Here is a 14,704-nt window from a genome sequence, read left to right on the forward strand (position 1 = left end):
ATTATGCACCGTTTAGATGCAGTATTTGTGAGGCAGCTCATTAGGTTTTATGGAACAGAATACAGTTTGTCTTTGTTTAGACATTGTTAAATGAAATATCTCAGTTGATCAGAAATGCTTAACCAGCCTGAGTGTGAGGTGTGTGTGTACCTTATCTGCAAAGTGCTGAATAATGAAAGCTTTATTGGACATCCGTGGTTTTTCAAAAAGTGCACACGTCTTCAAATGAGTGTTATACAGTTTCTGAGCCCAGGAGTCATCAGAGCCCTTCGGCATCTGAGAGAAAGAGATAGACAGAGAGGTTGTACAGCATATGAAGTAAGAACAGTAGTCTCAAACAGAATTATGCAATTACAATTACACAACACAGTATTTGTTTGTTTGTTTTTATAGTAATGTACGCTACCATTTAGAAGTATGGGGTCAATATGATTTTTTTTTTTTTTTAAAGAAATTATTACTTTTATTTATAGCAAGAATACATCAAATTGAAGTGACAGTTAAGACTTTTATACTGCTCCAAAGAAATTCTACTTTAAACAAATGTTCTTTTGAACTTTTCAATGCTTTTAATTTTGATAATAAGAAACAATGTTTCTTAACACCAAATCAGCATATTAGAATGATCTTCTTTTGCCATATTTACACTGTCTGAATCGTTCCCTACCCCCTATATAGTGCACCATACAGAAAATAGTAATGTCTGTTAAAGCACTTCTATAAATTCTTCAGTAAAAATGTGTTTTAATTGAGCCGTAAAGATTTGTAAATCATTATCAATGCAATCAAATACCTGGTTTATCAGCATTAAATGGTTATGAAATATTGGATTTAACTTTGCAAAGGCAAGGTTAATAAGTGATTTTACGATGCTAGTCTCATGTTTGACCTATTAAAGGTGGGGTATGCATTTTTTCAAAAACGAGTCGGGGCCGAGTACCAAAACAAACTTGTAGCCAATCAGCAGTAAGGGGCGTGTCTACTCATGATGCAGAGGAGACAGCGCACACCAGCGCACATGATGGACATTAGCCGAGTTGAGCCAACAGAAAGATAGAGATGGAAAAACAAAAGAGGAAACATCTGCGGAACAAAAGAAGGCTTAGACGTGACAAAGCGACCATTGAAAATCATTTGAAATTTGTGTCAATATGTCATAAATAGAACGAGGCAGCAGTTCACTGTTGGGGATTTGTCATGTCGTGGCATCCAGTGTAGACAGCATCACTGATTATAATGAGCTCGCGTCCGGTGTGGACACGGTGATAAGGCAAGAAGTAGGACCCGTGTAAATATCGAATCAGCTTTCCTGCTCTGGAGAGAACTGAAGGAGCGGGAAGGTCTGCGTTTGGGCGCCGAGGTTGCTTTGTTTCTTCTTGATAGGTGAGTAACATCGGTTTTGCTTTGTTTCACAGAACTAATCGTTGCCGTACGTATGTGTGGGGCGGAGCTATCAAAATAAGGGCAAGACCCTTTTGGGGTAGGGGCGTGTTTGTTTTGGTGATTTGAAATGTCAAAATTGGCTACCCGAAATCGTTTACCCCACCTTTAAAGTGAATGATTTTAATATTTATTTTGTTATATTTTAACATACATGTTTCACAAATATGCATCTATTGAAATCTCTTCATTTTGCATTAAAACAATATGTGAATGTTGTTATATTTAATTATTGATTGTTAAATTTGTATTTGCAAATTTTCACATATCTGTGCAAACGACCGTGTAGAGTAAGACAATAACACTGTGAAGACATACCTTGCACTCTTCATCCAGCAGGTCCAGGATGCCCATCTTGGCCTCGATGAGGTTGATACATGGCTGATTATCATAGAAATCAATGAGAGTCCAGGGGATCTGTTCTTTCATATACTCCTCCTGCTCCAACTTAAACACATGCTGCATGCATGAAGACAGAAGAAAAGGAGATGCATCACAATTTACAATCAGAATTTATAATTATCAACAGTCAAACATGAACTGATGAAATCTGTTGTCATGTGGAGTGGGTCAGATGGTCTCACCATGTTGAACTGTTGCTGTAGTTTCTCATTGGCATAATTAATACAGAACTGTTCAAAACTGTTGATTTCAAAAGTCTCAAACCTGGAATAATAAAACAAAACATCACAATTAATTTCTGTAAATCTAAACTGAAGATCTTTCTGAGGAAATGTAGTCTGTATCTGTGCATATGAACGCACCCGTAAATGTCTAGGACTCCAATGAACGAGTGCTGTTTGACTGAAGAATGCAGCGCTTTATTCACATGGTCCACGATCCAGTTGAAGAGTTTGGCGTAGATATGTTTAGCGAGAGCATCGCGGGCATTTATGGCCTGTAGTTTGGGAATGGGCTTAATGTATGTCTCAGTTGCCGTCTTCAGCTTCTTATGACACAGCCAGTGAGACATGTCTTGATATGTCACTCCCATCAATTCACAAAACACACTCAGGTGACCATTATTCGGCTGGAGGGAAAAGAGAAAGAGAATTACATCAATGCAACATGTAAAAATTTGAGGCTCTGGGGTATTTGGGTAAAAATGTTCCTGTATGCGTAAAAATTGAATACATTGTAAAATTTAAATTCAAGTTTTACATAAACCACAATGTTGTAGTAAAAATGTCAACTGTATTATCGCACAGTTTCAAGTTTCAAGTTTACTTTATTTATATAGCACATTTAAAACAGCCAGAAGACTGACCAAAGTGCTTTACACTTGGAAGCATCCACAAGAAAAATTTAAAGGAAACAAGACACATAAATAAGAAATGGAATAGATAAAATACAACCTAATAGGCCATTGAAAACAAATAGGTTTTTAAGAGTGATTTAAAAATCGTCAGACTAGGGGCCGTTCTAATCTCAACTGGCAAGTCATTCCAAAGACGAGGCCCAATTACTGAAAAGGCACGGTCACCTCTACACTTGAGTCTAGAGTGTGGAATTAAGAGGAGGTTCTGGTCGCCGGATCTCAAACTTCTCAAAGGGGTATACTGGTGGAGCAATTCGGATAGGTAAATGGGTGCTTGATGATGTAACGATTTAAAAACAAATAATAAAATTTTTAAGTGTATTCTAAATTGGATAGGCAACCAGTGAAGGGCCTTCAGGAGCGGAGTGACATGATCCCTTTTTTTCTTTTTTAAAAGAAACTTAGCAGCAGCGTTCTGGACCAATTGAAGACGGGCAATTTGTGATTTAGAGATGCCACAATATAAAGAATTACAATAATCTAGACGCGACGTAATAAAAGCATGAACGGCCATCTCCAGAGTCTTGTCGGTGAGAAAATTTTTGATTTTTGCAAGTGTACGGAGCTGATAAAAACTAGATCCAATCACGGTGGAAATTTGTTTATCAAATTTTAGCGTGTCATCCAATAAAACACCCAGGTTCCGTACCTGTGAGGACCTAAAAGCAGATAAAGGTCCTAGGTCAAAATCAGAGTCCTTCATATTATCTGATGGACCGAAAACTATCACCTCAGTTTTTTCTTCATTTAGAGATAAGAAATTTTTAAATAACCAAGATTTAACTTCATCTAAACAAGACAACAGAGCATTCATGGCCATAGGATTGTTTTTCTTAAAAGGTAGATAAATTTGGGTGTCATCAGCATAGAGGTGAAATGACATCCCGTGTTTCCTAAAAATGGAGCCTAGAGGCAGCATATATAGTGAAAATAAGGTGGGAGCTAAGACAGAACCTTGAGGAAGACCACAGGGAAAAAAGGAAGTGGAAGAGAAGAAATCTCCTAGCCTAACTCGCTATAAAAGCTCGCTATAAAAAGCTGGATATACATTATATCCAATTTCATCTGCATACATACACTCACATAAATAAATATATACTATACAGCAATTCTGCTTGATATTTTTTTTTTATTTGCAAGATCTAACTATGCTATATTTCCCAGCTCTTTATATAAAGTTGGAGATACAAATATGTTGCGCTTTATTTTATAGTATGTGTACTTATCTAAGAAAATAATGGGTAACATAAAGTAACTACATGGGTTAAGGTTAGGTTCAGTTAGTACAGAGTTATTACAATGATCTTGAATCACTATAATAGGTACATAGCATGTACACATCGACTGTAAAATAAAGTGGTACCGATAAAAATGTCCAACTTTATCAGCATACTTACAATATACTCGCATAGGGCGATACATATACTACAGTACGTAGAATATCGCAACTGCTTCAAAGCTTGTATCTTCGCAACATGTCAATTATTTTATAATCCTCCAAAATGCCAATCCACATATTTGAATTTTGAAGTCGACATGAAACTCACTGGAATAATACTGCTGTCTGAGTCTCTATCCTTCACTTCCACATTCCCCAGGTGCAAAATTGAAGCCAGAATCTGAAACAAGCCCAACTGATAGGACTCATTTACACCTGAAAAGAGAGATCAACAAATTACCAATATGAAAAATCATGAAATCAGCTCAGTTTGTTTTTGTTTATTATCATCAATATTTTGAGCTTGCACCGCAGTGCATTGTGGACTGTCCAATCCGTGATCATACATCTAGTTTTTGTGAGGGGGCACCAGTGACAGTTCTAGCACTTCTTCTTGAGTCTTCTCTGAGTTATGAGAGTCTAGTAGCAACACTGTTTGTGTTTCATGGGAAAAAACCCAACCCCAAATAAAAATAACTATTTGTTATAATGTAACTATTTTGACAAATTAAATACTTTTGAATCATGAACAGAAGCAAAAACATACATTATTAACTTTAATAAAAAATAAAAGTCCTGCATTGAATCAGTCTGCCATACATTTTGTAGCTCATAGAAACATATGAATTTAAACCATCAGCACTGGACATGCAAGGTTAAAACCCCTTATTTCTGCATTTGGAAGAGCATTTTGCGACACATTGACAAAATGCGTTGTGTTTTGTAATATTTCTTGTCAAATTTTGGTTCGATTCCTCCAACCACCCATATGCAAAACCGTTTTTGTGTTTGTTTGTTTTTTCCTACAGCAATCTTGGAACTTGATTATCAAGTGTAATATGTCTCTTGCAATTTTCATTCAAAATCCATGTGCAGATAATAAATATACATTCAAAATTACAGATTTTTAGACACTATTTACTAGAAATATTAGAAGAAGTCTAATGTTAGATACTTTAATTTAATCTCCCATCTAAACTGGTTATTTTGCACATTAAACTCTCAACTACATGAGAAATCGTTGAACGTTCAGTCTGACCTAGCAGTGTGAAGGCGTTTCTGGTGGACGACATCTCCTTGGCATCATCTATTCCATTTATCACTGGGTTCCTGCCCTGTTTGGTGTAGTGAAAATCATCAGCCTTTCCTGTGGGGGAACACACACACACTAATTTATTACACCACACAAATACACAAACAGCAGACCATCTCAAGGATCTATTCCAAGGACAATACATTCATCAATTAAGCTTTAATTGTGCAAGAAACTCCCCAACCATTAATGAACAGGAACTTAGTCATTAGTACTACACAAATCTGCATTAATAAAAACATCTTATTCACAGACAAACCCTAAAATACAAAACCCTGTTCATAGATTAAATGAATGATACACTGTTGCCTGGCAACAGAGACCTTATTGAGATACACACTCACATACAAACCCTCACATTAACGGGGCGTCAGCTGAGCAGGAAGTCAGCTGAGTAGGCAAACAGCAGGACAGAGCACAGAGCCAGCAGTGTGAGTGTGTTTCAGAGCAAGTGGGTGAAGCAAACACAGAAGAGATGATAAGGAGAGGTGTGTGTGGAACTGAACTACAGTAGCTAGCTACCGAACACATATGTGGTTGTGCGTGTGTGTGTGTGTTTGTATAGCATGTGTGTGTATTTAGACCTGCACAGCCCGTCTCTCAGTAGGACAGCTCTGATAGCCGCTCTCCATGCTGTGCCAACATGAACACACTCTAATCAGACACGTTACCCACAAGCACACACGTTTACTAGGCCCCTATGAAATTCTGCTTCACTTCCTTCAAAAAAAAATTTTTTTTCCATTTAAATTAAATTTTAGTAAAAAAGCATGTCTAATTAAAGAAACCTATACAATTAAACAAAAATTAATTACAAATTAACCCAAAATTACAGTTTAGAGACCTTTGAAATCTGTTTTAAATTTTTTTGTCCAATTCTGTTTCCTTTTTCCCAATTTCCCACTTTTTGTTATTGTGAATTTTTCAGTTTTAACAATTTAATTACATTTTAAAATCAATGATATAATGATATATGATACTTATAATGATATTTCCCCCCATTTTAAATTCTCATTATCCAATGAAAGGTTAGATTTTTGTGATTTTTAAAAAATAAAAGATCAAAAGTATTAACAATGCAGATTAATTTTCACAGCCTTCTTTGATCATATTTACCAAGGGTGCCGATATTTTTGGCCATGACTGTATATACATACATACATATATATATATATATATATATATATATATATATATATACACACACACACACACACACACACACACACACACACACATATATATATTGTCACGAATCCTGGCCATGCACTTCCACTCATTCACCACCAGAGGTCACCCGTTCACCACATGGACTTTTCACACTACACAACACATTGGACTCCATTTCCCACTATGCATTGCACAGATCAGCTGTCACCATTCACTCATCACACACACCTGATCACCATTTCACAATCACCATCACTCTATTTAAGCCTGGGATTGCTCTTGCTCAGGGCCGAGTATTGTTAGCGTATATCCCTCGCATAGCGATAGCAACTCTACAGAGCCATTATCCTAGTCTTGCCTTGTTTTCCTGCCGTGTCTGACCCTGCCCGTGTTTCCTGGATTAACCCTTCGCCTTGCCGTTTGGACTCTGTTTGCTCCCCGTTTGGATTATTGCTCTCGTCTCTGGATTATCTCTCTGCCTTGCCCCTTTGGATATTGTTCGCTGATCGTTGACCCACGCTTGCTCCACGGATTGCTCTGTCATGCCTCCACCATACCTGTTTGCCGATGTCTGACCCTGCCTGTTTCTGACCATGTTTTATAATAAAGCCTTGCATATGGATCCGCACGTCTCACGTCTCGTCAGCCCCGTAACAGAATACTCGGCCAAACAAGGATCCAGCGGCTTTTCAAAAGGACATTGGCCAGGTATGGATTGTGCACGACTGTTATTAACCCTCGAGCAGGGCTCGCGACCGCTCGAGAATTATATTCAGGAGTACTTAGACCTCGCCTATTTTTCTGATCTGCCGGACTATGCACTTATTGACTTTTTTTGTGAGGGCATTAATCAGCCGCTCCGGTCAAGGTTAATCCGCGAGGGTCCCCGTTCATCTCTCAGTCAATTTATGGACTATGCTTTACTGTGTGTGGGCTCTCCGTTCACTGTGGGTGTCGCGGAGGAACACGGCACCGCACTCACTCACAAAATGGCGGCAGCAACAGCACCCCTTCACGTCGTCGCTGTCAAGCCAGAGTCTGCTCACGTCGTCGCTGTCAAGCCAGAGTCTGCTCACGTCGTCGCTGTCAAGCCAGAGTCTGCTCACGTCGTCGCTGTCAAGCCAGAGTCTGCTCACGTCGTCGCTGTCAAGCCAGAGTCTGCTCACGTCGTCGCTGTCAAGCCAGAGTCTGCTCACGTCGTCGCTGTCAAGCCAGAGTCTGCTCACGTCGTCGCTGTCAAGCCAGAGTCTGCTCACGTCGTCGCTGTCAAGCCAGAGTCTGCTCACGTCGTCGCTGTCAAGCCAGAGTCTGCTCACGTCTCCGCTGTCAAGCCAGCGTCACACCACGTCTCCGCTGTCAAGCCAGCGTCACACCACGTCACAGTGCTCCAGCCAGAGTCTGTCACACCCAAGGATTTAAGGTCAGTCCTTCAAGTTCCCTGTCTGATATCCAGTGTGATGGACCCACCACTGATGTCAGTGCGAGTAGCTGGCATTCCCAGGGCCTCAACCCTGTCTGTTACAGAGACTGTTCCCCTGACCTCAGTACTTCCCGTTATGGCGGTTGCCATTTTGAGTGTGTGGGCTGCACACTGTGCTCCTGAGGCCTCTCCTGTCCACGAGTCTGCTCCAGTGCCTCCAGAGGTGGCGGCTTCCGCTGCAGAACCTCCCGAAGTGGTGGCACCCGTCCCTGAACTCACTGTCTGCCCTGTCACGGCCACGGAGGCCGTTCCTGACGTCACTGTCTACCCTGTCACGGCCACGGAGGCTGTTCCTGAACTCACGGTCTGCCTTGTCACGGACACGGAGGCCGTTCCTGACCTCATGGTCTGCCCTGTCATGGCCATGGAGGCCGTTCCTGACCTCATGGTCTGCCCTGTCATGGCCATGGAGGCCGTTCTTGAACTCACTGTCTGCCCCGTCATGGCCATGGAGGCCGTTCCTGAACTCACTGTCTGCCCCGTCACGGCCATGGAGGCCGTTCCTGAACTCACTGTCTGCCCTGTCACGGCCATGGAGGCCGTTCCTGAACTCACTGTCTGCCCTGTCACGGTCATGAAGGCCGCCCCTGAACTCACTGTCTGTCCTGTCACGGCCGAAGAGGCCGTCTGTGAGCTCTCGCCCTGTCCTGTCACGGCTAAAGAGGCCGTCTGTGAGCTCTCGCCCTGTCCTGTCACGGCTAAAGATGCCGTCTGTGAGCTCACGCCTTGTCCTGTCACGGCTATAAACGCAGTCTATGAATCCTCGTTCTGCCCTGCCACGCCCCCTGAGATCATGAATGCTCTCCCTGTATTGTCTGTCTCTGCTCTCCCTGTGTTGTCTGTCTCTGTTTCCCCCAGATCTCAGACTCTGCCATGGTTTCCTGCCCAGTCTGCTTCCTGGCGAGGGTCTTCTGCTCATGTCTGGTGGTCCTCTGCCCCGCCATGGTGGTCTTCTGCTCGGGTCTGGTGGTCGTCTGCTCCACCGTGGTGGTCTTCTACTCCGGTCTGGTGGGCTCCTGGTCCGTCTACTCCGCCCTGGTGGGCTCTAGCTCGGGTCTGGTGGTCGTCTGCTCCGCCATGGGGGTCTTCTGCCCGGGTCTGGTGGTCGTCTGCCCCACCGTGGTGGTCTTCTGCTCGGGTCTGGTGGTCGTCTGCTCCGCCCTGGTGGGCTCCGGTCCTGTCTGCTCCGCCCTGGTGGGCCTCTGCGCTGTCGGTCCTGACCTGGCCTCTGGCTCCGCCCTGGTTTCCTGCTCTGCCGGTTCTTCCTCAGGGACCTGGCCCTCCGTCCCTCCCCCTGCTCCGCCTCCGCGCCACCGCCCTCCTGGATTGTTTAGGAGCGTCTGGAAGCCGCTCCTGGGGGGGGGGGCTATGTCACGAATCCTGGCCATGCACTTCCACTCATTCACCACCAGAGGTCACCCGTTCACCACATGGACTTTTCACACTACACAACACATTGGACTCCATTTCCCACTATGCATTGCACAGATCAGCTGTCACCATTCACTCATCACACACACCTGATCACCATTTCACAATCACCATCACTCTATTTAAGCCTGGGATTGCTCTTGCTCAGGGCCGAGTATTGTTAGCGTATATCCCTCGCATAGCGATAGCAACTCTACAGAGCCATTATCCTAGTCCTAGTCTTGCCTTGTTTTCCTGCCGTGTCTGACCCTGCCCGTGTTTCCTGGATTAACCCTTCGCCTTGCCGTTTGGACTCTGTTTGCTCCCCGTTTGGATTATTGCTCTCGTCTCTGGATTATCTCTCTGCCTTGCCCCTTTGGATATTGTTCGCTGATCGTTGACCCACGCTTGCTCCACGGATTGCTCTGTCATGCCTCCACCATACCTGTTTGCCGATGTCTGACCCTGCCTGTTTCTGACCATGTTTTATAATAAAGCCTTGCATATGGATCCGCACGTCTCACGTCTCGTCAGCCCCGTAACATATATATATATATATATATATATAAATATTTCTTATATATTTTTTTTAAAACTGCATCAGGTGTCTGCCTCACCAAGCTTCAGGGCTTTGAACTCAGGGAGGTATGCAGATGCACAGAGCTGATAGAAGATATGATAATTCCTCTCCTCATCCGCCTGAAAAACAAAGGATGCAAGAAAAAAAAAAATTGCATTTATGATTATTTAAAATCAACAGTTGGTTTCATCTGCAGATTATTTATTTTATATATATATATATATATATATTTTTTTTTTTTTTTGGCCTATAAAAATCCTACACAAAACATTTCTATGACTTAACAGAACATACCAATTGCTGCTCATGAAGCTGCATTTCTCACTTAATGTGTTTGAGAGTATATAACCATGAAGTCTGCATGTGCCGATTTGTGTAAGGTGTCAACAGAAATAGTAAAGCAAATGTGAGGAGGAGCATGTAATTCAGCCTTCATCAGAGAGAATAAAACTCACTTCACATCTACTTACTTGCCATGCAATATTATATTTTTATGAAGAGATATTATATCTTAAGATATATATCTTCACTCTCTTTCAGTAAGTACCAAGTACACTAAATATCCATTCACAGTACAACAATTTGGATGAATTTGAATGGAAGAAAATTGGACTGGAGAGAAATTCTGTAAATTTTTTCTGTAAAAAAATTCTGTAAAGAAATTTTCTGTACTGCTATTTTCTTTAAGGAATTTTGTATTTTAATTTTTTTAAGGACTGTTCTAAAGTTTTAACAAATTCGCAGGAATGAAAAGAATTATGAAAATAATTCCTGAAAAATGTTCTCAAAAATCTTAACTTTTATAGTTAGGATACCTAACTTAAATATACAAAGGTAATAAATGTATGTATCCATTTGTTTAAAGTGTAAAGCCTTAAAATATAGCTTTAGCTACATGTAACAAATATTACTATTATGTCCCTGATTACTTTGAAGTGACCAATCAATAATATAAACAAAGATTGTTATGTTTATATGTAATGTAATTTTTCACTGAATTTGAAAACAGAAAATTACTCATGGGGATGCTGATAAGCAAGTTTTCATCAAATACTGCCATGCAATACACCAGATAACACTAAAGTCTTTTGATTTTTTTTGGAGGAAAAAAAGGGTTTTGGAAAAAATTTTACATATAAAAACTTAGAACTAAGATATTTCCCCCCAACTGCACTTATTATAGGAACTTAGATATTCCTTAGAATTTTTATTTTATTTTATTTATTTAGTCATTTAGCAGACACTTTTATCCAAAGCGACTTACAAATGAGGACATAAGAAGCAATCAAAACCAACAAAAGAGCGACAACGTGCAAGTCTCAGTTAGCCTAACGCAGTACAGATACATATTATTATTATTAATTTTCATTTATTTATTTATTTTTTAATAAAAAGACAGATACAATAAAATTAGAATAGCGAGTGCTAGAGTTAGAGGGTCAAGTAAAGATGGAACAGATGAGTTTTTAGCCGTTTCTTGAAGATGGGTAAGGATTCGGCTACTCGGATTGAATTGGGCAGGTCATTCCACCAGATGGGAACAGTTAATGAAAAAGTCTGTGAAAGTGTACATCAATTTACATCAGGAAATTTCTTAACTTGTTTTTTTTTTAAGATGAACTTCATGAATCCAGCCTCAGAACCCATAAAGACATTTTCCATAAATAATACAAATCCATAATTCTGTATTAAACGCACTCTGGCTCTTTGTCCCACCAAACTAAACCATCAAAATGTATGAAAACTTTAGGAGGAAAATACAAGAAGTGAATTCATTAAGTGTTTTTTTTTTTTTAAGATTATCATTTGATGCTCAAAAGTAAACTTGCCAGTTAAAAAACACTGACTTCTGTGAATAATATATCTAAAATAAACCCAATTTATATAGAAATGAGCACTCACGCTGAAAAGAAGGCTAATGACATAATATGGCACAATACCCGTGGTAGGTGATTAGTGAATAAGATGTAGGTTTTTGTGATGAAACAGCATGCTCAATAGTGATAAAACACGTTACTATCACACTTAATGTATTTTAAGTATGTACTGTACACAAATCTCACAAAATAGCATTAAAGTTTGCATTTACATACTTACATAAAGTATATTTCTACTTAAATTCTGCATCTTACACAATCACACACACTTAACTCATCTGGAATTCCCCGAAGCACAACAGTAGTCTGTAAGAGTATGTTACATAACACTGAACAGACATGTTTAACTCCATAATCCGCATTCCTGTCCTGTTTTAATCTTTCTGCGCTTCCCAGAAGAAGAAAAACCCTCTGAATTCCAGCCCTGTTTCTTACACCAGTGCCAAATGAGGCAATTTACATAGGACTGATCAGTTTAGGGGCCAATTATACAGGTGCAACCCTAGATAAAAGTCTTCAATTATATCTTTCACATTTTGGCAAGCGAAGGGTCTAAAACTGTGTCAGTGCCTGAAATCGCTCCCTATACCCTTATATAGCGCTCTGTTTGATAGCGATGCACCTAAAACGTTTTTATTGAACGCCAAAACCTAAATTAAAGTTTTTATTTAGCTGAAAAATAAAGTTAAAATAATATGCATTCAATAATCAATTAAATCAAATTTATTTAATAAATCAACACTCAAAAGTTTTATATATTAAAAAATGCACATTAGTTAGTTTCTATGTCAGCATTTATTAATTATATATTAATTCATTGTTGAAATATAAACATTTAAATAATGGCTGTAATTAAAACTTACTATAATTTCATTCAATTTTAAATTCACTCTTTGTATCAATATTTTTTAAAACTGGATTTTTTTAATGAACACGTTTTCTCGCTTTATCCAGCAACTTTGAGCGTATTGTTGAGCTTATTAGTGCATTCTGGAAGTGTGTTCTCTGTGAAGGAATTTGGCAAAAAGAAGGTATTTAAGAAGGATAATAGAATAATATTAGTTGATAACTTCACTATGGAGTCTTGGAAGTGTAGAAGGACACAGGAGCCTTCAAGGAATGAAAGTAGCCCTGTGAATTAAATCCCTGAGGTATCTGAGAGGAGCTAAAATTAGAGCTGACATAAGCAGGAAGTGCGGTGCGCTTCAGAGGGTGCGGCGGGCTGGCTGCTCCTGTATGTGTACACTGTCTTATGCCATTCCTCGAAGCAGTTTCAATTTCTAGTCTGAATTCATATTGCAGGATTGCTGATTCAGTCTGTCCTTTTTCTGAATGATAATGACACTACACAATGCGCAAACACTACATAAAGGGTAGATAATATTTAGAGTTCACCCAAAAGGTAACAATTCTGTTACAACAACACGATGATTACCTCATCTTTATTTTGTTTCAAGTCAGTGTTTTTAGTAGTTCATACAACATGTGCACTATATTCCAAGTGTACAGAAGTCATGCAATTGTTTTGAAAACCTTACATAGTATCCCTCAAAACAAATTTTTGCTATGTACATTACTAGTGCCTGAAGACACATCGTGCAAAGTTTGAGGTTCATGATCCCACATGCTAGAGCTCAGTTGACAGTATTGGTTTCTCAATTGTAATAAATTCTAATTTTGACGAACTGATATTGATCAAGACTCCCGTCCAATAAACTGTATTAAGCTTTGTTTGTTTGATATGAAAGAAAGTCTCAGCTTTCAAACTGTGTCAATTTCAATTTATATTAAAATGGGTTTAATATATTATGCAGCCTTGGAAAATAGTCTAATAATGCATTTTATGGATTCTCGTCTGTGAAATGTGCCACTTCCGGTATTTTGCCGGTTAGTCGACGCGAGCAAAATTAAGTCGTTGATTTTAAAAAATTGACTAGTCGACTAAAATCGACGAATCGCGACAGCCCTAGTCGAATATTAGGGGCAGGCCAACTGTAGTTCAAGTGGCAACACAGAACCTGCATTAACCATTCATCTCTTTTGCTTTATTACTAGTTATAGCACAAAATAAACATGAATGAACATCAGAAGGTCGAAAGATATGGTACAACTTACTGAAATGTACCATGTCTTATATAATCGATCAATCAGTGCTTCATCCATGAAAAGACGTCAATAAAACAGCTTGTAAACAATTTGACAATGTTACATTTTCCTCAGAAAAGAATTTCAATAGTCAAAGCTTGATAGTTAGCTAGATTAATGGAGTCTAGAGAGGAGCATTTTGCAACATATTCAACCCTGATCAAACTCAGCTACCTGTGATTTTCTAATGATCCTGATGACATTGATTAACATGATCAGGTGTGTTTGATTAGGGTTAGAGCTAAACTTGTGGGCCAGATTTGAGGATCCCTGATTTACAGCATTATTTGAGAGAGATTTGTATTTTGTTTGAGAAAAATTGTACATTACCTGATATATCCAAATGAATCAATATCAAATCAAATCTAGATCAGAACTGAATTAAATCGCAAGCTTGTGAATCGGAATTGAATTGTGAAATTTATGTCAATACCCAGTCACTACCACATGCCATTTGTTCTTACATGTCTCATGAGTCATGATTAATCATTAATGATGTCAAACCTCTGTCGTATTTCTTGGGACGAGCTATGGAGTGATGATTTATTCCTTATATACAGAGCTATTGCATGACTTGCAAAGCTCTGTCTTGAATCTGATGTGTTTTGCAAAAAACCATTGCAAACATTTAAAAGTGCACAGTTAATCTTTGGATCACTAAGTATTTGATAACATCTGGTGGTAATTCTGAAACACAGCAGGCTTTTAGTATAAGACTCAACAGAAGAAACCACACATTCATTCAGTATTCCA

General features: G+C 39.5%; 1 protein-coding gene across 1 annotated transcript in view; it reads right to left on the reverse strand.

Annotated features, from left to right (window-relative positions):
* Positions 1-14,704, reverse strand: part of LOC306888312 (unconventional myosin-Va-like) — an 85,024-nt gene that overhangs the window by 39,819 nt on the left and 30,501 nt on the right. The window contains exons 7-13 of the mRNA XM_079446527.1: positions 9,967-10,048; positions 5,236-5,343; positions 4,306-4,412; positions 2,205-2,470; positions 2,025-2,106; positions 1,759-1,899; positions 151-276 (exon numbers count right to left, since the gene is read on the reverse strand). Of these exons, the coding sequence (XP_079302653.1) occupies positions 151-276; positions 1,759-1,899; positions 2,025-2,106; positions 2,205-2,470; positions 4,306-4,412; positions 5,236-5,343; positions 9,967-10,048 (912 nt within the window). The remainder of the gene's footprint in view (positions 1-150; positions 277-1,758; positions 1,900-2,024; positions 2,107-2,204; positions 2,471-4,305; positions 4,413-5,235; positions 5,344-9,966; positions 10,049-14,704) is intronic.

This window comes from Barbus barbus (assembly GCF_936440315.1).
Source record: "Barbus barbus genome assembly, chromosome: 22".
NCBI lineage: Eukaryota > Metazoa > Chordata > Actinopteri > Cypriniformes > Cyprinidae > Barbus > Barbus barbus.